Below are 26,692 nucleotides of genomic sequence, written 5' to 3' on the forward strand. Positions count from 1 at the left end.
TTCATTCTTGAGCTACTGGGTGAACTTTACCATGCACAAAAAGCTATAGTTTTGATGATTACTGTATGAAAACAGAGATTAAAATTATTAACATATTTCCTTTGCTTTCCTGTCACAAAGTAACTTTGTTCCATCTGACTTTCCAGAAGGTCGCATATGTTTCTGACAATTTTGCTGCCTAGATAGTTTCTCAGAAATCGCAGATCTGAAGAAGAAAGTCAAACATCAAATTTCAGAGATTACCTGAGCTGCCAGCAGTGGCTGTGTGTCCTCCATTTCAATTACTGTATCCCAGCGAGGTGCAGCAGAGAGTAGAGTAACTGTAAACCAAAGATTTTATTAAGGCAATATGATATAGGAAAAACATCTTACCAAACATTTCCATGAGATTTGAAATCCAGTTACAGAAGATGTAAAACAATTCATTGGCTGTATATTTAATCCTCTAAAGCAAGCAATTAGTTTCCATTTTTTGCTAAAAATACAGTTTCCATTTTTTGCTAAAATACACAATATATTTTTATGCAGGATATGCAAACATTTCTCAAATATATAGAACTAATAAAAGAGTAAAACTTGGGAAAAATATCGAGGAAAATGTCAGCATTGTATTCAGAGAATTCTTGCTGGAATACTGGATGATTACTTTGGTACTTAGAGCCGAGGTAATCTGCAAGAAGTTAAATTCCAGGTTGATACTAAAGAGGAATTTCAGAGAACCAGTACACTCAGTCTGACAGTGGTCTTGCCTTTGCACTCTGTCCTTTATACTCCTCAAAATATTGCACTAATTAGTACTCTGAGTTAGATATTTTTTTATCCTTTCAGATCACATTATCTCCAAGTAAGTACACAACACAAGACAGCTTTCCATCAATACATCATGAAGAGTAAACACCAAAGAGAGGTTATTCTAGCATCTCATAAGAAAGCAGAACTTTTCTTTTTCCAAGGGTGTACCTTTCAGTTGTGGTGCAATGTCTTCTTTAGTAGTGTAAGGGTCACAGCGAAAGCTTTCCAATAAATCAATAGTACACTGTCCCCCGATGGGTTTCCGTCCAAATGGTCTGTGGGTCTATTACTTTAATAACAAGAGATGGACTGTATAACTCCTCTTTTGGCAAAAGCTAAAAACGAAAGGTTAAAATTTGTTTGTAATGCAAACACAAGGAAAATTAAGAATAAACATTTCACCCTTAAATTAGAGCTGTTATTTAATTTATTTAATATTGAACTACTATGGTCTACGGCTGTATGGTAAATGAAAATTTCTAACCTTATATTATGATTCAATAAAAGTCAGTAAGAATTTTAATTGCCTCAAATCTTGAATTTTCTTGACTCTTGCAGAGCTCCCATCCTAGCAGTAGGAAAGTAGCCACACATCTACAGGTAAATCAATGCCTTTTCAAATAAATATATATATCTTGCACTGGGTTGTGCATATAAAATTGTATAATTTATCGATAACTGCACAGGCATGCTTACGTGTTCTTTATTAAAATTTTCAGGCTCAGTAAATTGCTTATGTTAACTCAAAAAAAGGATGTGGAAGTTTTTTCTGTTCACTCTTGCATAACAAATCCTTGATCTTTAAAAGTATGAGATAACTGATTTTAGTCTAGAAGGCTGGTATGTAGTTTTTTTGCAACGTACAACTTTCATGAAGAGAACAGAAGATGGAAAATTTGGTGTCTTTTTGAGGTTTTTGATCACCACAGATTCCACCATTTCACCCCCACATTCCACAACGAGACTCGGAGACATAACAGGTGCCAGTTGGTAGTTTTTCATGTTCCGCAACCCCCAAGCTAGAATCTGTAAAATAAAATCCAATATAAGCAAAAGTAGGAGAGGTATCAATATGCTTAATATGATACTCAAAAAGTAGGAAAGAAGAAATGAAGTCTTTCTTTGCAATAATAAAAAGTGACTGGCAAAATATTTCAAGGTGGTTGTTCTAGAAAAGTTAATGGAAAAAATGCAATTCAAAACACTTAAAGAAAAAAATCTCCCATATTTCTCACTATGGAATATTTTTTCATTGAAGCAAATACACAACTTACTATCTAGAGGATGAAATGACTGTACTTGTATTCAGTTAGTTTAAGAATAAACCATACCTCAACAGCAGTGAGTTGAACTACTGGTCTGATTCCTTGAGGTACCATGTAGAGCTTTGGTGCTCTTTGTGATGGAAGAATTGGAAGGCTGGTGCCACCCTATTAAGACACAAGCATGAATATTACTTTCTCTCATCTTCCTTAAATTAAATACCTTGCAAGTATTAGGACAATTCTTCACATTATGACTCACTGTGAAAGGATATACAATCTATCATATTATATTACATACACACACACAAAATACAAGAAATATATACCTTGTCCCTCAAAATAAGTTCCGCAGCAAAAAGACTGTCTCCACTAGCTTTGCCATTATTTGTTACAGGATACCAGAGTAGTTTTGGTGTGATGTCCTCTTCTGGGATTAACTTGACCATGGGGAACAAACACTTCTTCCAAGGAATTCATCTTTACCCTGCAACCGAAAATAGCAATCATAGCCATTATTGTTATTCGCAATTAATGTAAATAAATAAAAAAGCAATCAGGGTAAAAAGCATTCATTCACCTACCACTTGGTCACTGTCAAAAAGTTCAATAACAACATTAGGTGGGTTTTGGGCCACTGTCTGTGGGTCCCCATAGATCTCAATTTCATTAAATATGAGAGTTTGGTCCCATGTAGGATTTAGAGTTGAATGAATGATCTCTGTTGTTTTGCTTTGATGGAGGAAAGAAACATGAGCATACGGATCTGAAATATCATACAAAGATTAAAAACATATAGTTACAAACAAAACCCCATCAAGCCATAAGGCACACAAGCACAATTTTTATCAAATATAGTACGTTATTTTCTTCTGTCATTACCAGTTCTATAAGCCTTTCTATATAAAACAAAAGCCCACACATACACATAATTTACATTTAATAGAGCAAATTCTATGTGATTACTAAATAGCTTCTTTATACAAGTCTTGATTAACAGAGTAATAAATGAAAATGATAAAACATCTTGCAAATCAGAAAGAGAACCTGAAAACTAAAATGAAACACTGGCTATACTAATCTCCACTTAAATGGTGTCTGTAGAAGCTCTTATTTTGTTGTCTCCATTGATACACAACCATGCAGCCTCATAAATAATACAAAGAAATCATTCTAGTTTTGACTAGTTGCCAAACATCAAATTCTCCCAGGCTACATTGCTCAGATCAAGCTTTGATTTCAAACATCCTTATTTATAGTAACCTCTTTTTGTGAAACAGCTGAATGATTAAAGTGGTCTAGGCCCAGTGTTTGGCAGGTCTTTAAATCTTCAAGAGCTCTGTAGAAGGCATCTGATGATGGTCATTAACATTTCCTGTACAAATTGGCAATTACTAAGGACTAGAGGCTATTTTAAAGGTTATCTCTAGGTCAGTTTCAACAGCTTCTGTCTAGGTATCTAATTCAGAGTTTTACAGAATTTGGCTAACTCTTCAAACTAGTTTTAGAGGAAAATAAAATGTAGATGTGCTAGTTCATGTGTGACTGCATCTGAGGTACCTATCTTGAATTCTATGTATGCAAATTAGAGGTATTATTATTCTTTCTTTGTATTGCTTTTAAGTGCAGCATATTGAAATAAGACCAAATACACAGAGGCAGCTGTACAAAACCCCCCTCATTTCAGAAAACAACACTAAATATCTATAGCTCTTCTGTAACAAATTAACAAATGCATTATACTTATTCAATTTTTAATTAAAACAGGGAGAAAAAGAAAGATGCAAATGCAGGTTGCTGGGTAAAGAAAATTCTAACATGCCCATTTCATCTTTATCTTTGTCTGAACTTTTTAAAAGGAAGTATAAAGTCATAGTCCTTACAGGATCTAATTTCAATTTGCTCTCTGACTTCCCAGTGGAATTATAATTCTAATTAGCAAAAATTAAATACTTGGTAACCTGAGTATTGAATTAGCCTGACTACAAAGATGCCAAATGGATGCAACATTGCTGGAATACCTAAGAGCTGGAAATAAAAGGGCAACAGGTACACTTGTATAAAGAAATGAAAGCCATGCTTATTAGTAAGGCACGGTGTAGTTTTTTACAAGTTCATCTCAGCAATAACATGTAAAATACTGAATACTGAGAGGCACTTGGTGACATAACAGCCATCCAGCTTTCTTCATTCTTGCTTTTGTGCAAGCTTCCTACAGGACAGCTCTAGAAACTGTATGTAGGCTTTGGTTAGAAGGAGAAGCTAGGGAAGGGATTTGCCATGGGAAATTCAGACATTATTTGAATTCCCATTCCCTCACTGAGAATTCACTGGCAGCAGCAGGTGCTGCACATTCAGAGCACTTCTTTTTTGGCAGCTCCTGGGGCAATACTAACCAAATCTGGATCATACGTAAAGAAGCTGAGACTTCCTTGATGGCATAGTTTCAGTAGCTGGGACCTGTGCACAGAATGTAAGGATTTAAGATATTCTATAGCTAAATCAAGTTCCTAGTTCATTGCAAAAGTGATTTTTCTGCAGCCAGGATTAGCAGGATTTTTCCATACCTGAAAAACTGTCTTTGTCTAAAGCCATGAGATTTCTTGCCTGGTAGACGTAACAGCGAAGATGGTAAGTATATACTCCTGTATGAAATAAATAAAAAAAGTTCAACTGCATTACACAGGCTTCTTTTCTGTAATGAAGATATTTTGAGTTTATAAAAATGCTTTACACGTTTAACTCAAGCACAAGCACTGTAGTAACATTTCAGCTTTTCTTTCCTAGTGACAAGTGTACTAATATCAACGAGCTAGCACCTGAGAACATTTGTTTGAACACAAATCAGAAATAAAAGATACCCACTAATGCTATTAGGCTTTTTTTCACCATATGATCATCTAAAAATCCTTCTATTCAAAAATTTCTGTTTGAAACAGTGTGATAATCATAGAATCATAGAATGGTTAGGGTTGGAAGGGACCTTAAAGATCATCTAGTTCCAACCCCCTGCCATGGGCAGAGAAATCCTCCACTACACCAGGTTGCCCAAGCCTCATCCAACCTGGCCTTAAACACTTCCAGGTATGGGGCATCCACAACTTCTCTGGCAACCTGTTCCACTGCCTCACCACCCTCAATGTAAAAAATTTCTTCCTTATATCTAATCCAGCTCCTCCAAAGAGGATCAAGAACTGGACATTCCTGTGCTTAATTTAAATATTCATTACAGCATTTGCAGGGACCTGAGAGTTTCACATTTTTAGCTGTTAGGTCTAGAAAACAATTCCAATTGTAACACTGTCCCTTTAGCTGGAAAATTTAAAAAAAAAATTTTAAAAAATCACTGCATGCAAGGTGGAATAGCTTAAAAGGAAGACGTGAGAGGCCCAAACCCAGGACAGCATGTGGCTAAGTTCCTGCAGCTTTTCTTTAAAAGATGTCAGCTCTAACCCTTTCAGCCCTTGGAAAAATCTGAGCCACTCATAGCCTCAACGAGCTGAAACCTCTGAACTCTGGCAGGAAAAGGTGACATTTTCCTCCTACTGTGGTCGTTATTTAAAAGAAACAGCAATAATCTTTCTCAGCTTCTGAAGGACAAGACTTAAGATGTAGGCACCCATTCCCCACAGGGAGATCAAGTTCTGTAGAGTCCAAATAAAGACAAGTGTTCCAGTCAGAGATCCTCAAAAAGGATTTTGAGTCTTTGGAGTGGATGGCCTCTATTCCTATTTACTAACACTGGGGTATGCCATGTCAGTGTCCCTGCTTTTGTGAATCCCATTACAGTGATTCCAAGGCATTTAAAGCCAAGTGAGCTAAACCAGCAAAAAATTAACTGCACAGACATCTCTGCTGGCTTAGCTCCCTGCATTGTTATGGAGGGCCCCTATGCTAAAAATGCATCATTTAAGACAGCCTAAAATTCAAGTGCTGCAATAGTTAGCTTTAGAATTCCTGTCCCATACAGGTTTTAAAAATGTCTGTGTGACAGGGGACTGAAATATCAAAATGACTAATTCTAATTTTAGTAGCCTAAATAGGGCCCAATCAAGGATCAGATAGTAGTTGTAACAGAAGGTAAATGTAAACTTAGATGTAAACCACAAATAATTACAATTCTGTTTGAGACCAGAGAGAAACAGACATGATTTATAAGAAAGGAATCGTTGAAGAACCTACTGTCAAAGTAGCAGGAAACAAGTGGTGTATTGGCACCAAACACCTTTGTAGCTTTCTCCTGGGTTTTGTCTGAACTCTTCCCTTCTCCATCATCGACACTAGTGTCTGCTCCCTGAAGTTATACGTAGAAAAAAAAGTTACTGCATAGTTACAAACATAGAAGGAACCTGATAAGAGTGGACTGTGTGTGAGTTCCAGTCTCTCCTCCAGGACAAGGAGGAATTTACTTTCCTGAGTAAATGCATTTTAGAAGATGGTTCGCTCATGTCTGAAGGTCATTTCTTGTTGCCATTGAAGCTATGCAGAAATCAGATCCAGTCATTTCATAGAATCATAGAATGGTAGGGACCTCAAAGATGATGTAGTTCCAAACCCCCTGCCATGGAGGGGTTTCATCTTACTTTCCAGAATGTCTTATTTCTGGAGATGCACTAAACTCTTAATGAGGGAGAGGTTGCAGGTCTTCTGCACTGCACTGTAGCAGAGAACTGCTCTAAGGTTTTATCCTAGCAATACCCCAGGAAGTATAGTCAGAAGAGAAACTAAACCAGGACTTTTTAAACTTTGTGGATCCAAATTAGGTGGAGAAAGAAAACGCTACCGATGAATCGTGGGTCGACATTTGGTACAAAAAAAGAGAAACAAACCAAGAAAAAAAGCAAACTTTTGTTAGCGCTATACAATCAGACTCAGAATAATTATTTTAGAAAAACAAAGTAGCCTTCTCACATTATTTGCTCCAATTTGTATTTTGATAAATAGAGTTTATCTATGAAGCTGTGTTAACCTGAAAACTTGAGGAATAATTACATCTGATGATCTACTTGTGACGTATGACATTCTGGCTTCTCCAATAGTTTGCTATCCTTTCTTCTGTTTAATTGTTTATACATGCAAATATTAATCAGGGACAGCTATTTCAGTGCCTGTTGTTTCTTGTGCTGATGTTAAATACATCTAAATTATGTACATGAAAAGCTTGAGCTATCTTTTCACTTTACTTAGAGAAGGCTCATCTAGTAATTTGGCCCTTTGCTTTAAATCTCACGTTACGTAATAATAACTTGAAAAATAAAGTAATAAGCATGTTATGCAAGTGTCTCTAACTTTAATGGTCCTGTTCAGACTTTAAACAATTTAAACAACATAAACTGTATTAGTTTCTCAGTTATGTATCCATCGAACAATTCAGGGACTAAAATAGCTGATATACTTGTGTATTTACTGTAAATTAGCAGATTGAACTTTAACGACTTTTTGATACTCTGTCCCTTACCAAAGCACCTTCAAGTTTAAAGATAGCTGCTGCACCATGCGTCTCTGAGGGAGCCATTTTTCGTCTCCATCGTCTTCGACGGAAAGTATCAGAACTGCGTTGTTTCCAGTGAAATTTCCAGCCAATCAAGGAGGCGTATTCCCATCCTTCTTGATCCTCATATGATGATGTTCCCTGGAAGACACACATCTTTGTAATCCACAGTGTTGTATAAATGTAATGAAAAAATCAGTACTTGCTCTGGCAGGCATAATAATCCCCTCGTAACCAAAGCTGGAAACATCAATTTACAAAAAAGACAAAGACAAAGAATATAATGAAAACATACAAGGTGCTTTAGATTTTTTTGTTTGGTATTAATTTTTTCTTTATTCAGGAAACGAGTAATCTCTTGTGGATTTTTTTTTTAAAAAAGAAACTCAAACTGTTAACAATGTGCAAGTCTGACTGCATCTCTCTTCTACTTACCCTTCCTACTGTTATTGCTTGAGCTGGATCCCTCTTACGCTTCCGCACCAGTCTTCGTCGTCGGTGTGTATGGTACATTTTCTCTGCAGCAAACCCATGCTTTGGTTTAGCATCTGGAGGAATAGTAATTCCATATTCCCATCCTAAAACAGAATTGATTAGTTGGTATCAACTATTTCCAGAAACACAAGCAAGATACAAAGAAGAAAAGCATGGAAATAGAGTTATGTACCTACAGAGAATGAAGCTTAATCACACAAGACAGTTTAATATTGCAAACCCTAAATGCTCAAAAGCTAGGGGCAACTGATGATGTTTTATGATGATAAGTTATGGCATGTAGGACAATAATAATCTCAACATTAAAACATACACAATAAATTTTAAATTCTTTTCTTTGCATTCTTGTTTTTTCAAATTTTAGGTGTATTGATACCATTTTCATACTTCACAGGGAAAACTCATCCTTAATTTTAAATGAGTGGAATGTCCTATATACTCTTGTAACTGCAGCAGCTTGGCTTTTAAAGGAACACCAACTATTTGAACTCTGATCATAAAACTTTAAGAATTGGTAAACCTGTTACTGGTATTTTGGCTCTATATATTATAACTTGGCTGCCGGATATCTAGGACTCAGACTTTTAATTAGATTGATCTCATTAAAAAGTTATTGCAGACTCCTACCAGAAGTTCTGGTTAAGACAGATATCAGTACTCTTGAAAATAAAATCTTTTTTTTCTACTCAAATATCTTTAAAAGCAATAACTATTGAGAGTTTTCAGCTGTTTTAGAACAAAATAAAATTCATGATAGCTTTGCAAAATTCTGGCTTCCCAGAATCTTCTATGACCATCTTTTTTGCTTTTATTATTAATTTTGTTTTCAAACCATCAAATCAGTGTTCCTTAAATACTTTGCTTTGAGATTGTCTGCTTGTTCGTATTTCTGTAGAATCCAAATTATAGTCTCACAAAGTTGTTTATATCACAACTTTCTAAGCTGGTAACAGTTTTAATTTAGTGTAAGTAACAAGCATATAAAAGTCAAAGCAAATCCAGGAAAAACGGTGGCTCTATGCACTTAGAATTCTCTAACCTGATGAGGTTAGTGGTACATCTAATCTGAAAAAACTCTGTCTAGCAGCATCAGATTCTTCACAGAAAGACTTGGAAGTCTTTTTCATTTCAGAATTGCCTAATAACCAATTGCATAATGTCAAGATTTCATCCTGATCAGTTTTGCATGGCGCTGTTTCCCACACAAATCCAGTGAAGTTATTTTGCTCTCAACAATGTAGGAATCCTTCACACACTTCTGTGGTGTGTGACCAACACAAACAGCTTCTTGACTTCTTTGGTCCCCAGACCTCCTGATTCACCTTTTAGCATTGCTTGGTGACTCCTCCCCTGGCTAAAGGCTCCCAGTTAAATTACCAGATAGATCCAAACCTGGCTTTGCCACATAGTCGTGGTGCAATTACAGAGGCTTGATGTCTCAATGTAAGCTGCTCACTTCTTTAAACAAAAAACCACAATTACTACTACTAAACCACATCTTACAGGCCAGATCCTAACCATTGGGCTGCATTAACACTGGACTTGAGAAAAATGTTTTTGAAACTTATTTCAAACAAGGATGGGTTCTATTTCCAAGCACACTGTTTGTACATACAGTTTTCCCAAATGGAACCTCTCATGTTAGTAGATTGTTCTTTGCATTAGCCTTCATTTTTTAATTTGTCAAAGCTTTTGGCTCAAAACTGTCATCTGCTGCTGCTAGTAAGACCAATGTACAGCTTCTTAGATTATGTGATTCTCTCTCTAGTAGGCACATTGAAATGCATTTATTACATATACTGTTCAAAATACTGGTCCCTTTTGGTCCAAGGAAGGCTCAATGAGAACAGTGAGTTTGATGGAGCAGTGATTAAAATGGAATAGAACAGATGCAGACAGCAAACACTTTCTCAGTGTCATTTTATCTTAAGCAACTGTTAGCCAAATATTTCCTTCACATTCTTCCATGGCAAACCACTATCATGCTCCGGATATTGCTACAGTCTTGACATGTGTCCTTGTTCAGTATAGACTATGACAGATTGGCCCAATAATCAGCAGATAAGCAGTAAATCTTACCGTGCTCATCCACTGCTCGATTTAAATCGGATTTCCAAGCATCGTCTTCCCACATCCATCCAAGAGGACACGTAAACTCATGTGGCGGTGGAGCTTTTTCTCCATTCTTTTATGTAGGGAAAACATAACAGTTTTGTGCATTAATAGATGAAATCACTGTGTAGCAAGTCCTAGAATTCCTTCTCTTAAACCTTACTTATCCAGTGAAAATATAAGTCTCACCACATCTGTGTAACTGTCTTCAGCTACTTTCCATTCCGTTCCAGGATAGCGACTCTCATTTTCATATACTTCATCAGTAAACTCAGTATGACCAGCATCAGCTTCAGTCAACAAACTGCAAGTCCAAAGCAAATACAATACTAAACCAAAAATATTTCAGTTAGCTACAGAGAATATATAGAAACAATGTACGGAATGTGCACACGTGCTGGAATTCTGGATTGTCTATCTTTGTGATGTTTTATTTATTAATAGGGTACAGTGCAGCCATCATCTATATGAGGTTACTTATTTTCTTAGAATGTCTTTCTAAAACTGAAGCACCTCCAGTAGCAGTAAGCAATAGGAGGAACATTACTCATAAGAATAAGTGACTAGCAGGAGTGTTTTAACTGCTGCATTATTCAGGACCTGCTTTCAAGACTTCCTATTGGAAAAGAAAAATATCATCTATTTAAATGTAGGAAACCCAGACAGTTACATGTACCTCTAATTTTTATATTCTAGCTATTCATAAAAATTTGGCAATGTACTTAATTTTGTTCGCCTTTATGCTATTGGCAAGGCAAGTAATCAGTTGGCTAATATCCTTCCTAACCTGCAAGTAAAAGAAGTAACATTAAATCAGACAAAATAGCCTTGATTTCCACTTGTGATTAGCTGATTCAGAAAGCACTAAAGTATGTTCTAAATGCCATCTGCTGGTCAAATAAAGCCATGCAGATTATTTCCAATAAAAGCAGATGCAAGGCATAAACATGCTTTATCTGAGAAAATATCTCTACGTCTGTTATTGCATTTCTTCGTGTCAGACTATTCATTGAAATAAAAATATTCAATGAATATGAAGATAAGTCCATCCATTCATACGTATAAACTGACACGATTTTAAAATAGATCAAATAATAGCACATATTTTTCCGGAACAGTTTTTCAATAGCAACAGTTCTGTACTTTTTTTTACCATCAGAACACAAGAATTTAAAAGGCTGAATCTTTTCTTTTAAGAAAAAGAAAGAATCTCTTTCTCATGCTGGCTTTTGTTTGTGAAACAAATAATTTACCCAGTCTGATTTAAAGCGTGACAGCACAAATAGCTGAACTGGCACAGCTCAGGAGTAGAAAATCTCTGAGAGCAAGACTGAACCTGCTAGAGCTGGGGGGAGGATTGACATCTCATGAATTTGGTCTGCCAGGGATGGAATTGTCATATGGCACCACAACCTTAGGCTCTGAAAACCAACACCTGCCTTGAGTGAGTTTGAGAAATGGCCTGTGACAGCTGTTTAATGAGCGCAGTGGACCTTCTCAACATTTAGTGAAATAAACACACACACAAAAAAATCCACTATATGTGAAAGACCATGGAAATGCAGAAATGGTGTTGATACAACATGAACTGCAGATTGTACTGGATGTCAGAGTTAAGTTTCTATCTATGGGAGATGTAGCTAACTACGGGTCTCGTGTGAAACCATCACAGCAGGATCTGAGAACCTCGCATATAATACAAGTGATCCTCACAGTAGCTTCTTGGAAAGGAAAACTATTACTATCCCTTTTTTAAAGATGAGGCACTGAGACACAGAGAATATAACCAATATGCCCATCATCATATGGACACTTCTAAACTGTAAGCTGGTTCCTAGGAAGTGGATGCATTCTTTGTTTTATGTTTTATTTTACTTTTAAAAAAAGGTAATGTTAATTTTAGTGTTATTAGCAAGCTTTGACTATTGGCTGGCTTTTGCTGTCATAGAAAGTTCAGTTTAAATCTCTTCTTAGGCAAGAAAATAGAGAGAGGAGCTTTTACTCTATACTCTGAGATTAAACTCCTTTATTCCCACCTACATAAAATTAAAAAATATCTGACCTTCTTTCAGGATCAACCATCCATTCTCCTTCCCACTCCCAGCCCTTTGGAGGTAGAAAGTACTCTCTTTTCAGTTTGATTTTTCCTGTGACATCGGAAAACTGTGGCGACCAACAAGTCCTGAGGTACCCCACTTTCCAAAAAGAAGAGCCTGATTTTCATACTGTTGAGAAGAACGAAAGGAAATCAGTACTTTAGGAATAATGAAAAGCATTTAAGAGGGAAAAAAAGAGATTTATGTAACTGTTACAACTGAAACATTCTACTATATGTTTCCTGTCTCTGAAATTAAGTACTCCCTTCCTACATTACTCCGCAATATCAGTCATTTCTTTCTTTCATTTGCTTTACGCTGCCTGGTAAACAAGGATTCCACTGCTAAACTATGCTATCTTCTCAATTTAATGCCTCTCTACAAGTACAGTCAAACATCTTCCAATTAAGGCTTTGTTAAAGAAAATTCCATTACATTACTCAAACAAGTTTCTTCTGTTCCCTAAAAGCATGATCCTGTCATTCTTTCCATCTCAAATCTCCTCCTGTTGTAGTATCTCATTTTCTAACATGGCCCAAGGGAGGTGATTCTGCCCCTCTTCTCTGCTCTCGTGAGACCCCACCTGGAATACTGTGTTCAACTCTGGAGTCCCCAACACAAGAGGACATGGAGCTGCTGGAGCGTGTCCAGAGGAGGGCCACAAAGATGATCCGAGGGGCTGGAGCACCTCTCCTATGAAGACAGGCTGAGAGATTTGGGCTGTTCAGCCTGGAGAAGAGAAGGATCTGGGAAGACTTTCTAGCAGCCTTCCAGTACCTAAAGGGGCCTACAAGAAAGCTGGAGAGGACTTATGACAAGGGCCTGTAGTGACAGGACAAGGGGCAATGGCTTTAAAATGAAAGAGGGGAGATTTCAATTAGATATAAGGAAGAAATATTTTACATTGAGAGTGGTGAAGCACTGGAACAAATTGCCCAGAGAAGTTGTGGATGCCCCATCCCTGGAGGTGTTCTAGGCTGGATAAGGCTTTGAGCAACCTGATCTAAGGGAAGGTGTCCCTGACTATGGCAAGGGGGTTGGAAGTAGGTGATCTTTGAGATCCCCTCCAACTCAAAACATTCTAAGATTCTATGAAAACTAAATTATAGTATTATCATGGAATGTACGAGGGGCACGATTCTGCTGTCAGTCCAGTTTACATAGTATATTTCTATTTCCCTTTATGCTAATAGGATTATTCATAGTTTATGATGGTCTTGTTTTCTGCTTGTATTCCTGTAAAATTGTTGGATTGCTGTAGGAAGAGCAAAAAAAGATATTCCATAGCCTCTTAAACTCTATACTTAAATAATGGCTTTGACCATCCATGGACTATTTTAAATGACCTACTACAGCACAACTAAATTTTTAAGCATAGGTGCAATGGTGACAGAAGCCTCTGTAAAAACGTCTTGTTTCATTAGCAATTATAGTGATATTGGATTATATGTACCATCAGGTAATGGGGCATATAAAAGACACCTGCCGCTTACCATTATAATTTAAAATTTCTATTATATGCTGTAGGACTATTTTAAACATTTTTATTCCAAATTTGTTATCTCTTACCATTGAAATGTTATCTTATTAAAGCCTTTTTGTCAGCAAAATCACTGGTTTTGACCAGCTTTTCCTGTTAACAGTACATTTCTACTGCTACAAAAGAACCATGAATAAGCAAAACACTTGTATCCAAGTATCATTTGTAAAAGTGAAGAAGCAATTAAAATAAACGGGTTATTCACATGCCAAAACATAATGGTCTAGATTCCAATCTAATACACTGATAAAAATCTAAAATAAATGTCTTTGAAATTCACTGGAGTTAACCAGATTTTTACCTGATTAACCACTTCAGAATCTGTACTGCTGAAGTTCATCTGTAGGCACAATGGGCTTGATCATAATTGCACTGAATGAGGTCTACTTGTTTCAGTTAATAAATTATCAGTATAATAAATACTAACTCTCCCTTTCTGCCCAGCATGCAAACAAAATAAATTAGGAGAGTTCAGATTCACTGAATTCCTAACACTCGCGTCCAAGTTTATAGTAAGAAAGCAAGATGTGACATACCAATTCTGCAAAAAACACTGAAGGTTCCCTCTGCAAAGCTATTAAACTCTTTTCGACTGCACTCAGCCCAAGCCAAATGTTAACTCGCAACTCCACAGGCATTTTGACATCTTTCATCTTGTCCTGCGGGTACTGGCACATGAACAAAAAAAGTTACTCTCTTATGTTATGCAGGTATTGTAGCTTTCAGTAAAATACATACAACAACATGTTTGAGTAATAATACATGATTTATTTATCTCTTCCTGTACTGTATTTCCTAAAAAGCTAGTAATAAATAGTTCAGGAAGGAAACATTCTTTAAATGGTACCTGCCTAGGGCATGTAAAAACCAAACACAGTAACAGTAGTATCTTCCCTGTTCATGTATATTCCCTCCCAAGTTTCATCCAGCAATGAATTTTTAATTATGACAATAACTTAAAACTTCAGCGTCGATGTCAACGTTTCTCATCAGGAGAGTCTGGAAACGCAGAGGTTAGTCAAAATGGTTCATTAAATGTCGAAGCAATGCATAATAACATGCATGAGAAGGAGGCATTGAAGTATTAATCAATATAACTACTAGTACATTGGCAAACTGTGTAAATGCTATTGTTCTACAGTCAGATTACCTTTTTTCTGGTTAAGTTCATTCCAGTTAAAGACAACATAAACTTAAATGGAGAAAGGCATTCCTATTCAAGAGTAAGACACAATGCAGAAAGACACACTAGGGTACTTCTCAGCATAGACATGCTCTGTACTACTTGCAGAAAACCATCCAAAACTTTGGAGAGGTTTTTGGAACTTCTCTGACTTCCACTAATTATTCCCTCTGAAAGTCTCCATTCATGTCTAGCCCCAAAACACTAGCCCCAGTAACGCTTTAAAAGTCCTATCACAATTTTGAGCTCTTTCAGAAAAGCCTCAGAGTTATGGGCTGATGCTGGTTCTAACTGGCTTATGATCAACTTTACATTAAAATTTCTGTGATATTTTGAAGAAGCTATATGCAGTTGGCTTCTAATCTGTCCTCAGTTTTGACACCTCATAATTTCATTGTTCATAATTTGTTTGCATATTTCATGCTCATGTCAGAAGGCATCACGGTTTAGGGAGTTAATTACTTTTTCAGCAGGGGGAAAAGAAAAGTACCTTTAAGAAGATTGTTTGAGTCTTTCCACAATATTTACCAGACGATTCAGGGCTTGTTGTGGAATACAGCACTTGATGTGCAGGAACACGAGCATACGCCAATCTTTGCTCTCCTCGGATCATCCATATGATTACATCAGGCATACTGTTTTGTGGCTGTGGATTATTTGTGGGGAAAAGAAAGTTAAGAATGGTAATTATTAGAATGTTAAACTCATCTAATGCTTAGACAAGAGAAACATAAATTAGGATTTACGTCAAAGGATTCATCACTTAGAATCAGTAATTAATGTGAATTTATGATAAACAGAGGCAATTGTTTTACTTTGCAAGTAATGCAATATATAGTTCTGAAACAATAATTAAAAATACCATTGAGACTGTTGAAAAGCAAGTAAGTTTTATTAAAAAAATAGTTCCTACATATTTTGCAATTTTTTTTAGAGACATTTGGTATCTCAGTTCCTTTATGGTGACTGTAGTGACTGATCCCAAATGCTAATGCTTTGGATTGACCTGCTACATATTTACGTGCTTGTAATGCTTCCACATTAAGGGTGGATCATCATAAGACTTCTAGCAGAAGACAGAAACGGCCTACTATCCTTTTGCATCTTTGTGCACACCTTTGTATGCTAGCTGCAAGTCTGCCAAATTAACTGCTCCTTTTTTAAAAAAAAAATCAGTAACTTTTCAAAGGAGAAGTGAGAAAAAATAAAACAATTCTACAATGTTGCGAAAACCAATTACAAGACAACTGCGGCGAAAACTTAAGATGTTGCTGAAAATTTAAAAACCACATAAACAAGCACATTTTAACTCTGTTAGAAGTTGATTACTATGGCTAACAACTCCAGAAATACAACATACATCCTGCAGTCCCTGAACCAGCAATGTGACTTGCAATTCTGGAAAAAAGGAAAGGACAAAATACTGTCACTTTAAACAGAATAGAGTCTGTTTTACAAATCACAGAGTGGTTACTTTCCATCACATGTTCTCGGTGAGGACAACTAACAAACTAGAACATTATGTTTAAGTAAATCCTCATTACAGAGGGGAACATGTTTACTTTCACAGCATCTAAAATTACTGTTCTAAGGAGAGTGGACATTGCTTGATCAGCAAGATTACAGGAGTTTGTATTAGGCAGCTATTTGTAAACTAACTGAATCACTGGTATTGTGTAGTACCAACCTCTTCACTCAGTTGCAGTAACTTGTCCAACCAATCCTCAATTTCTGTCAGAGTGGCTTTCACGTCAGTAGCTTCATGTCTCATCCTTGCTGCTGCTTCTCCAATCTGTTTGAGAGACTTGAGGCGCAGTTTTTCTATCTGAGTGTCAAGGACTGTAATATTAGATTTGCCTTCTATGAGGGGAAATGGTTTACTGAAAAGAAAATATTTATTATGGTTAATAATCTCAATGGATTTTATTTAGCCACACTAAATGCAGACATGCATATGGTGGCAACAGATTTTGTGCTATTATTTCCTGTGATTGAAAACCACCGGAATAGTGTTATAGCATCTACTTCTGCAGAGATTTCCACCTGACAAAGTGTTTACAATAAGCAAGGGAAATGCTGTGCTTACATAACAAGCACCAATGTGGAACAGCTCAAGGTGTATGCTTTAATGCAGCTGCTGCTAACCAAACTAAGCAAAATCCATTTGCCTATATATTCAAATCAGAAAATTATTGTCTCAGAATGTACATTTCAAAGATTAAATTAGTGCCTTCACACCAACATTAGGTTCCTTTCCTTCACTGAAAGCTGTAAATTCTCAGAAACTCAATATACAAATATGACTTGTGTCTATGACTAGAGTTATCTAACCCTCTGCATCAAAACATGGAAGAACTCTAAAATAAATCCATGACACAGAACTACTGAGTCACCAGAGGGCAGAGTAATGATTGAATGGAACCAAGAAACCCTACAGCATCACAGTAAAGCCCAGGAAAAATAAGCTTTTTTGAGTTGGGCAAGGTTAGAGGAAAAGGCAGCTTTTCAAAGACCAATGACTATTTCTCTTTGTTAAAGAGTTCATTAAGAGGTCTTTAAAATACTTTGAAATAAAATATTTCCAAAGACACGGCCAATTTTGAAAAGACTGACTCGTATCTGACCAATTTATAATGACAAACCATGCACTTCTAAGGGCTTTGATTCTGCAAGACCTTGATACTGACGACTGTGCCTTCCACTCTAATTAGTTCTACTAATCTGAATGCAAATGCTGCCTGCCCTGGGTGCAAGTACTTACACATGAATCAAAAGTAACAGATCAGAACTTCCAGAAAGTCATCTCATTTAAAGTTTAAATAGTGCACTGAAAACTCTCTCAAACCCCTAACTCATGTAAACTTTAGCATGGCAAGGAAGATTGTTCTGTGCATTCAACACAGGCAGTTATGTCTTTGACATGGGTTTCATGAGTTTGCTGAAAATAACCGTAAAGAGCATTGTATTCTATGGACAACAAGAAGCTTATTTGGTTGATATATCTAGGTGCTATTGCTCCATAACTGTTGAGTGATAATATATTTTATAAAATAACAGACTGAATTAATTACAGTGCAGATGTGTGTCAGGAGGGTAGGTTGATGTAACCGATAATAAAACCTGAAGTTCCTACACTCACTAGGTGGCTCCATGTGACAACAGTTTGCCCTTCACGTTTTGCTTTCTTAAGGTATGCCAGTTCTTTCTCTCTGCTTTTTCCCAGATCACAGCAAGTATTCTATGAAGTTACTAGCTTATATTTTGACATAAGCTTTCTATCATATAATTCTTTGCTAGTGTATGCTGATCTCCACGGTTTGCTTTTTCCTCCGTTCACTTTTATATTGGTTCTACAGCTTAAAGGATTTGTTCTCTCATTTCATGTTCTCTGTTATTTCCTCTAATGGATAATAACTGTTGTCTCATTTTCCCTTTCCTTTTCCTGTCCTGTTTCATCACCCACTTGTTTAATATTTTTCAAGCGTCTCTCTCCACCTCTTATTTCCCTTTTTTAATGTCTTTCTCATACAATTCCTTCCTCTCTATTTAGAATTTATTCTCCTTCAAATACACTTACTCCTATTGCCTTCTCTTAACATTCCCCTACATACAGACATGTTGACTAAAGGCTTATTCGAAATATCATCTTTACGGCCTTTAAGCTCTAAATAGCTTTTAATTTTTTTTTTTTCTGGGCTTACCAGTAAATCACAGAATTTCTTCCTTCTTCAGTTTCAGAAATAACATTGAAACGTGTAAACAAAAGGTACATGAGGAGTTCTAAAGAAGGCAAGATGGTAGACAGGCAGCAAAGATCCACAATTTCACATTTTCAGAACAGTCCTGCCTTAGATTTTTTCAAGAGGTGCTGTTTTATTCCTAGGTGACTAATTGACTAAGATAAAGGAGAATTACAAAACTAGATGGTTGACTTCATTGGTGATATCCATGGTGTTTTACTACTTTCAGAGACTTTTGGAATTCCAGTTCTTAGGTCATTTCATAGGGGTAATCAGTTTTGTAGTCCTTGGGATTTGTTTTCTGACTTAGTAGAGGCAATAACGAAGATTCTGAGCAGGCCTAGAATGCTAACGTAAGAGATAAAAAAGGTACTTTTACCTTATATCTTCTGTAAGTTCATCAATCAGCTTCAACCACATCTCAGCTAACTGGTTTTCAGAAATTTTAGCCTGCATTCCTGATTTTAAGGTGGCTAAGTTGGATTGCTGAGGAATTTAAAAGAAAAGGATTTGCACTTAGAAACTTCCACTGTGGTATTATGGTCAACATGAGTTAAGACATCTTATTTGTATGTATAAAGCCCAAATAAAAAAAGACTCAAACGTTCAAACTTGATTCATATTTAACAGGACTATTCCTATGTTCTTTCTCGCTGTATTTAACAATACATGATACTGCACCTAACTTCCAGAGCAAGTAACAGTTCTACAGACTTAACGTGCCCCTAGCCAAGACGGAGGACTCTTCCTTCTTGTGGGAATCCCCTGCAGATTCAAGCAGGAGTGTGTTAGGCCTTGTCAGAATACAGACCTATGATCATCAGTGCCAATTGTTACACTGAGCTATGTTTAATTTTGAGTAGGAAAAAAGGAGGGTAAAGTATCAGAAAACTGTTCCATAATTTGCTCAAAATGTCCCTTTTTTATTACACCTCTAAATGAAAAAAAGTAAAAATGAAAAACGTATCAGCAAAAGAAAAATCTTAAGTGTCTTACCAGTCTTTCAGCCATGTTTAGGATTACATTCACAGGGTCTAATCTATGGCTTATGTCCTCCCAAAATGAAGTCAGTGTTACAACTGGCTTTGTGTTTGCCCATGGCAAGTAGTAATAATAATTACCTGGTTTGAAACATTTGTATGTTAGAGTTAGAATTAATGGCAGCAATACATACTGTACACTGCAAAAGTTGCTTTATTTATTTCATTTATGTACTGCAATTCATTAAGAACATGCATATCTTATCAATGTAGGCAGCACATTAATGTATCTCTGAAATAAAATATTCAAATAAGTACTTTCCAGAGTAAACCTGATTACTTCATTTAATAGACAGAAAAAAAAGAACTCCTACTGTTTGCAGTTAATAAAATAATAGTTATAGCCAAAATATATTTTCTTGTGATCTAGCTAGGGTATTTTCTTCTAGGCTGCCAGACACCTGGCAGACGTTTAAAGGGTATTTTCCCTATTTAATCCCTAGTTTTTAGATACCTGTAAAATAATGTGATTTTTTTTCTTGCCAATTTTCCTGTGCACATCTAGTACATGGTCAAAAGATGTCTGAATTCTGTGAAAATGTCTTTAATAACCTCAGTAGTCTGTGCAGCATGTATCCCATAAATGTAACTTCATCTCAAAGGCTGTGAAGAGCCACATGTTCTTTTCCATCATGTTTTCAATAAATTTTTAGTGCAGTGAGGGCTCTCATTCCAAAGCTATAAAATAGGACCTCGAAAAGTGATTTTTACATTATTTTATCCCCATACCAGCAGCATCCTTACCATCAAAAACAGCACGACTGTACTGAGTAGTTGATGCCAAAGGTTTACAGGTAGTATCAAACTTGTTGCCATAGTTACCAATGCTAACTTCAAACTGGATAGGCTCACCAGTGTCTTGCAGCATGGTAGCTGAATGAAACACAGCAGCCAAGCAGAACTTTCGTCTGCGCTGGTATTTCTACAAGAAGAACCTTTTTAGTTGTATTTCAGTATTTGTAAAGCAGGATCCACAATTACAGAAAAAAATAGCAATTTCTTAATGAAAATAATAATTTAAATATTTTTACTAGTTTCTGAGAAGCAACCAAAAAGATATAACGTGTGTATAATAAATTACTGTATTTCAGCTTATAAAAATGTTTCAAATTGACATTTCATCCTATCAGGCTATGACATTTTTGTAGCCACACCATCAATTACCACCTCTTTTAATTAAGATTCAACTCAATTCTTTCAATTTTACTAAGTTAGATCATTCTCAAAAAATAACCAGCCAAAGCACATCTCCATTACCAACACTGACAATAAAACAAAGATTTACCTCAACAACCAGTAAGTCATCATTAGGAATCATCTCTAACTTTTTGTTAACAGGTTTACTTTCAAGTATTGTAGATAGTTCAACCAGAATTCTCCCTCTATAAGCAACTCCTTCTCCCTGTAACATAATCACACATTTATTCCAATTTTATATACTTCTCCTGAAGTAGCATACTCTTTCTTCAGCTGTACATGATTCTGGCTTCACTGAAGTGTTCTCAAAACTTCTGCAGAGGCATGGATGTACATTTTTGAACAAATAAAATAAAGCAGTTTGCTTTAATTGATACTAGAAGTGAAAAATATATATTTACAAAACCAAGGAAATAAGAAATACAAAAGCAAGCAGAGATGTAGAAGGTGAAAATCATCAAAAACACTGTTGCTCCTTCAAAACAAAACCAGATAAGAATGGAAAATACTATCATACTTATTATTCATAAATATAAAATATTATTAAAAAAGAAACACCAAAGGGAGTGTAATGTCAAACAAAAACCCCATTAACATGAATTTGTTCATTGATTAAAAACAACTGGGACTAATCCTTTTATTAAAGACAATGAATAAAGAAACTGACCTTTCCTAAGTTTAATTCATCATATGGATCTGGGAATCCAGTGTATTCTCTTGGACTTCCATAAAAGTTTAGGTAACAAGGCCCAAATGTTGGTAAAAAGCCAACTTCAGTTTCTCCAGTGTTTACTAACAGAAAACATTATCAGTATATCTTTGTTAATTATCATTCAGAGCCAGAAAAACAATTAACATTACTATCACACTCAGCAGAACAAATGTTAGGTATTAGTTAGGTATTAGTTATTAGTAAAGTAAGAACACTTTATTCTCTGGGTATACTATATGAATTTAAAGTAATTATACCAGTAACTGTACTTGTTCCTAACATCCTCTATTGTATAACACTTACTAGGTACTACTTCATGCAGTAAAAAACTCACAGAATAAACAGAAATTCTGCCCCATTCCAAATACCAGGTTTTCATTTATGTGAAAAAGTAACACACTCTTATGTTAACAGAAAACATACTTTCTAGAAATAAATGAAACTGAGTAAAACAACATTTGCATTCATTTAAATGCACAGGCCATTGTTCTAGCTAAACAGCTACAAAAAAGATGCACACTGTAGCGGAAAAAACCCCAACTGTTTAGCATAGTTAATCCTACTCTTCTAATTTCTAGTATAATTTTTCTGTGCTTATACTTCAGGGTAAAACAAGATTACTGCAAACTCTAATCATCACTGCTACCGTGCATTGTTTCACACAAACTCCCTTTTCAGTAAGGTAAAATTCATACAAGACTGAAAGTCTGCAAACTCAGTTAATTCTGATGATATTAAACTCTAATTTCTATACTATTCTTATTCCATGACTAACAATTTAAAATTTCCCAATGTCTTAACCTAGAAAAAAAAAAACAAAACAACAGGATTTAGATATTTTTGTCAGTTTTAATAGCTAAGCTAGGAAACCGCACACCAAAGCTATTGTTTATTTTCAGGTATTTAAGATATCTAAGAACTTGAAAAGGTATTTCCATTGCTAACGCTTACTGTCATAACTTCCCATTTTTGAACAGCGTTCTGTTTTTTAGTAGAAAAATATACATAGGGAAGCCTTAGTTGTATTACTACTTTTATCTTCTGGGTTTGCATTCATGCCTTGCAAATTGATTAGATGAATGAGATTTTGAAAAGCTCTTTTTAGAGCCAATTTACATCTATACTTAAGGGAATTTTAATTGTTCTTTCAGTTACAAACACATGCCAAGGCTATTGATTGATAAATTTGATGATTAGTGCAAAGCCAATTAGAACAAGACAAGCAACATACATGCAGAAAAATACTGCATAGTTTTAGAGTGAACAGGAAAGGTTCTATATCCTTTTCCTTCTTTTATCCTAGCTTTTGTCTTTGATCGAATGATCCTGGTATGAAAAAAAGATGATAATCGGGTTCTAAACCTTGCAACAGATATTACTTAGAGTGATCTGCAGCACAAAGAAGGATGCATTTATCACAGGAAAGGATGGCTGCGATAAAGTGAAAATAAAGGATTACGGCTTGTATGACTTTGCCACTGTGACTACTGAGTGACACAAATGGATAATAAAAAAGAACGTGATGTCTTGATGTAAATACCTATCAACACAGTCATTTTAAAATCTGAAAAATATAAAATAAAGATTTGCAGTTCTCTATTTTGTGTTTGGGTACTTTCACATCCTTACATCTGAATCGGATACGGATCAAAATTTGAATGAAAAATAATTTACTCTTGTTGGAGTACCGCCCAATCTTTTAAAAACTCTAACACTGAACTGCTCACATCAGATCTCAATGTGACTAGATTGAAGGAATACATCTGTGCTGAATTTATTCATCCACTACTTATTGATGCTAATAAACAGAATCTAAATATAAACTCAAACCAAACCAAAATAACCCAGCCCCCTCCCAATCCTGGAATTAAAAGAATATTTTTCTTTTTATTTGTTTACATCTAAAATTCAACTGCTCACATTTAGAAGGCTGATGATTATGTATAACAAAAAGCGATTCTGAAAAATTATTTCAGCCTTTAACAATATTACTTTATTAAGAAATATAGTAAATGATGTATTTGTGCAGATGAATGTTTGTTAGCTTTCAACTGCACTCTAATTGTATTTATTTCTCACTATACAAATATTCACCACAAAGTCTTTCAAAACTGGATGTCAACCTAGAAAGTTATGTAAAAAGCTGTCTCTCCAGGTTTTAACAGAATGAGATTTCATTTTTCAGACTTTATTTATATAGCTAGCTAAGCATAAGCAAAACAGCCATTAATTATTTTAGGTGGTTATTTACTTCTGCAGGGCTCTGCAGCTGCAAATATAGTTGCAATCTCATAGCTAAGTTAAAAATTACAAGCCATTGTTAGAGCACTTACAACTGAAGCAACTGCATACTCAACTCTAAAATACACCTTGAAGCACCAGCCAAACAGAAATATTTTCAAACCAGTTCCAGTGCCAAAACTGTTTATACAGTTATTTATGCTTGATATTCTTTAATCATAATGATGAAGTCTTTTAGACAAGTAACTATTAAAAAATATTTGTTAAGATGATGGGTTTTCTTAGGTAATACTTCTCAGTTTGGGCAATGGAAAGCAAAATCAGTAACAGACAAAGATATAAACCTTCATATGATGAAGCCCCTGTTCCCGAAGATGAAAATTCTATATTATGAAAAGAGAAGAAGTTACATGACAAGTGACAATAGTATTTAAAAAAAAATACATCACAAAGCAATCTGCTTTTAAAATAAATTTGAAGGCCTGAGAAAAAATAAAGTTCATGTGGGCTAGAATTTTGCTTCCTGATTAAAATATGAAGGAATTACTTTTCCTGTATAAATTCCAATGAAAAAAAAAAAAAAAAGGCAAGTAGCTGACAAAATACATTCTTTTGAAGTTTGTGTTTCAGCTTTGTATGGTCCTCCTCCTCACAAAATAAAATTTTATTTAAAAAATGATTTTAAAATCTTAAGAACATTTAAGAAAACTACTACATTTCAGGGCCCATTAGGATATCTTCATTTACTGAAAACCATAGATTAGTTCAGTTTCCCAATCCTTTAGAAGCAAGAACAGGCTTCAGGACATGGCATTGACCTCAAGGGAAGATAATCTGTGCTTTTACATGGAAATGGCTATTCCAATGTCAGTACCTCAGTAGAGAGACGCCAAATAAGATTTTCTCAGTTACTGAGTGCCTGAGTTTGAAGTATAAATGAGTTGTGACTCAGCAGCAGTTCAAGTGACACACTAACGTGGGTAATGCAAGTGATCTCACCAGAGCTGAATCTTCCCCAACAGCCCAGCCCTCCTGTCTTGGATTTCCCACTGTCTTTTTCTGTAACCCTTTCTTTTGCCTCTGGTTGTGCGTGGGATATATGGAAAGAATGTTTGCACAAAGTCTTAGTTCAACAGCAGTACTTCTAAAAGGACTGGGTTATAAGCTTGAAGTTACGTGACTGAAAATACAGTTCCATCCAATAAGATAAATACTTGCTCAAGTTACTACAGGATTGGAGCCACGAGTTTTGTTTTTAAACTCCTGACACATCTACCAACTTAAGGACAAACTGGTCTGTCTCAAACAACAAGTACATATCATATAGATTTTATAAACACAACAGAAAAAATGTAATTTAGATTCTTATTGTGGCAGTGGTGGAAATGGTTTTGAGCCAGTGTCTTTCAACCTAGGGTAGATAGTCTGATAAATAAACGTTAAGCCTGTTTAGCCATGAACTTTACAATTCTGTACAGACAACTAATATGTCATACTTTGTTCATTAAAAAGATAAAACATTTTTTTCTGGCAGATTAACACAGAATCTTTGTCATGGAGCCAGCTCAATTGTATCAAAGATCTTGCTATAAAAAGAAGAGGAGATTATAGATACAGATCGTAAAGAAATAATGAATAATCACAACGTTCTATTAGAACATAAATGTAACAGGATTTTTTTGTTTAATATTTCCCAAAATCTTGACACAAAAAAACCCATTTCTTACAATATTTTTAAGAACAGTTTTACTACAAAAGTATTGTCTAATGGGGACAACACATTAGGAACTTCATATCCTGTCTAACTGATTTTTTTCTTGCAGTTAATCAGTTTTGTTTTTCAGTTTTTATGAAATTACATAAAATGACATAATCCAGCCATCTATACTGATTGAAGCATGTAGGTTAATTGTCTGCGATTACAGCATTGCAATTAAAATCGTCCTTCACTGAAGCCTCTAACATAAGGATTACTAAGTAGTAATTCGGAGCACTCATGTAATGAGATGCAATGCCCATTTCTAGTAAGCTAGTGATCGATCCAAGTTCCCCCGGCATCTGAAAGCAGTCTAGTAGTATATAGGAAATGAGCAGATGGTTCTACATAGTTCCTGTAGGCTAACTACTAAGGAAGTTACTCAGGAACATTCTCCAGCTTTTAGGTTCTCTACCCAGAGAAAGAACAGACACACTTATACAGTGGCAAAAGAAGTCTTGTCTGCTAGTGCCCAAAGAAGTAGTGATTCTGAAACAGTGACTCTAGATGTTTTTAAATTAAATGTCTTATTAAGTATCTTAGTAAATTTGCATATCTTACTCATGATAGACTGAGATATCACGTAGTTTTCTGAATTTTGGAAAATACTCACAAATTTATCTTTACATATAAATTTATATCCATATATCTATATAACTTTTTATAATATTAACTTTATATATATATATATATAACAGAACACTGAATTTTGAATTAGTTACTGCTATTACCATGATGATGTGGTTTAAACATTAAAATTTTAATATTAGAGAAGGCCCACACTATGTTTTCTAGGAGCATTGTTTTGAAAATTCCAGAAACAGATAATCTTGTTGCCACAGAATTGAGGCACTATAGGAAAACATACTTTCTTAGAACACTGATCCTTCCTATTCCTCATAACACAAGAGAAGATAGTAAGTTACATACTGCTCAATCAATTACCTTCAACTTCTCCTCCAGAAGAAGCAATTTTTGAGAGACTTAAATACGTTGTTCCTACTACATCATTTTTTGTAAGACGATCCCTACAAA

At 35.4% G+C, this 26,692-nt stretch overlaps 1 protein-coding gene across 1 annotated transcript in view; it reads right to left on the minus strand.

The window, feature by feature from the left end:
• MYOF (myoferlin) overlaps positions 1 to 26,692 on the minus strand; it is a 67,662-nt gene that overhangs the window by 14,806 nt on the left and 26,164 nt on the right. Inside the window, 27 exon segments of the mRNA XM_086616828.1 lie at positions 244 to 320; positions 961 to 1,072; positions 1,074 to 1,127; positions 1,657 to 1,818; positions 2,124 to 2,222; positions 2,384 to 2,508; positions 2,511 to 2,541; positions 2,639 to 2,820; positions 4,622 to 4,699; positions 6,237 to 6,348; positions 7,513 to 7,686; positions 7,981 to 8,123; positions 10,120 to 10,225; positions 10,342 to 10,456; positions 12,215 to 12,317; positions 12,320 to 12,378; positions 14,327 to 14,372; positions 14,375 to 14,456; positions 15,462 to 15,617; positions 16,659 to 16,851; positions 19,091 to 19,197; positions 19,708 to 19,832; positions 20,496 to 20,673; positions 21,037 to 21,153; positions 21,616 to 21,740; positions 24,246 to 24,284; positions 26,603 to 26,685. Coding sequence (XP_086472954.1) covers positions 244 to 320; positions 961 to 1,072; positions 1,074 to 1,127; positions 1,657 to 1,818; positions 2,124 to 2,222; positions 2,384 to 2,508; positions 2,511 to 2,541; positions 2,639 to 2,820; positions 4,622 to 4,699; positions 6,237 to 6,348; positions 7,513 to 7,686; positions 7,981 to 8,123; positions 10,120 to 10,225; positions 10,342 to 10,456; positions 12,215 to 12,317; positions 12,320 to 12,378; positions 14,327 to 14,372; positions 14,375 to 14,456; positions 15,462 to 15,617; positions 16,659 to 16,851; positions 19,091 to 19,197; positions 19,708 to 19,832; positions 20,496 to 20,673; positions 21,037 to 21,153; positions 21,616 to 21,740; positions 24,246 to 24,284; positions 26,603 to 26,685 — 2,983 coding nt within the window.

This window comes from Tauraco erythrolophus, chromosome 9, assembly GCF_009769465.1.
Source record: "Tauraco erythrolophus isolate bTauEry1 chromosome 9, bTauEry1.pri, whole genome shotgun sequence".
NCBI lineage: Eukaryota > Metazoa > Chordata > Aves > Musophagiformes > Musophagidae > Tauraco > Tauraco erythrolophus.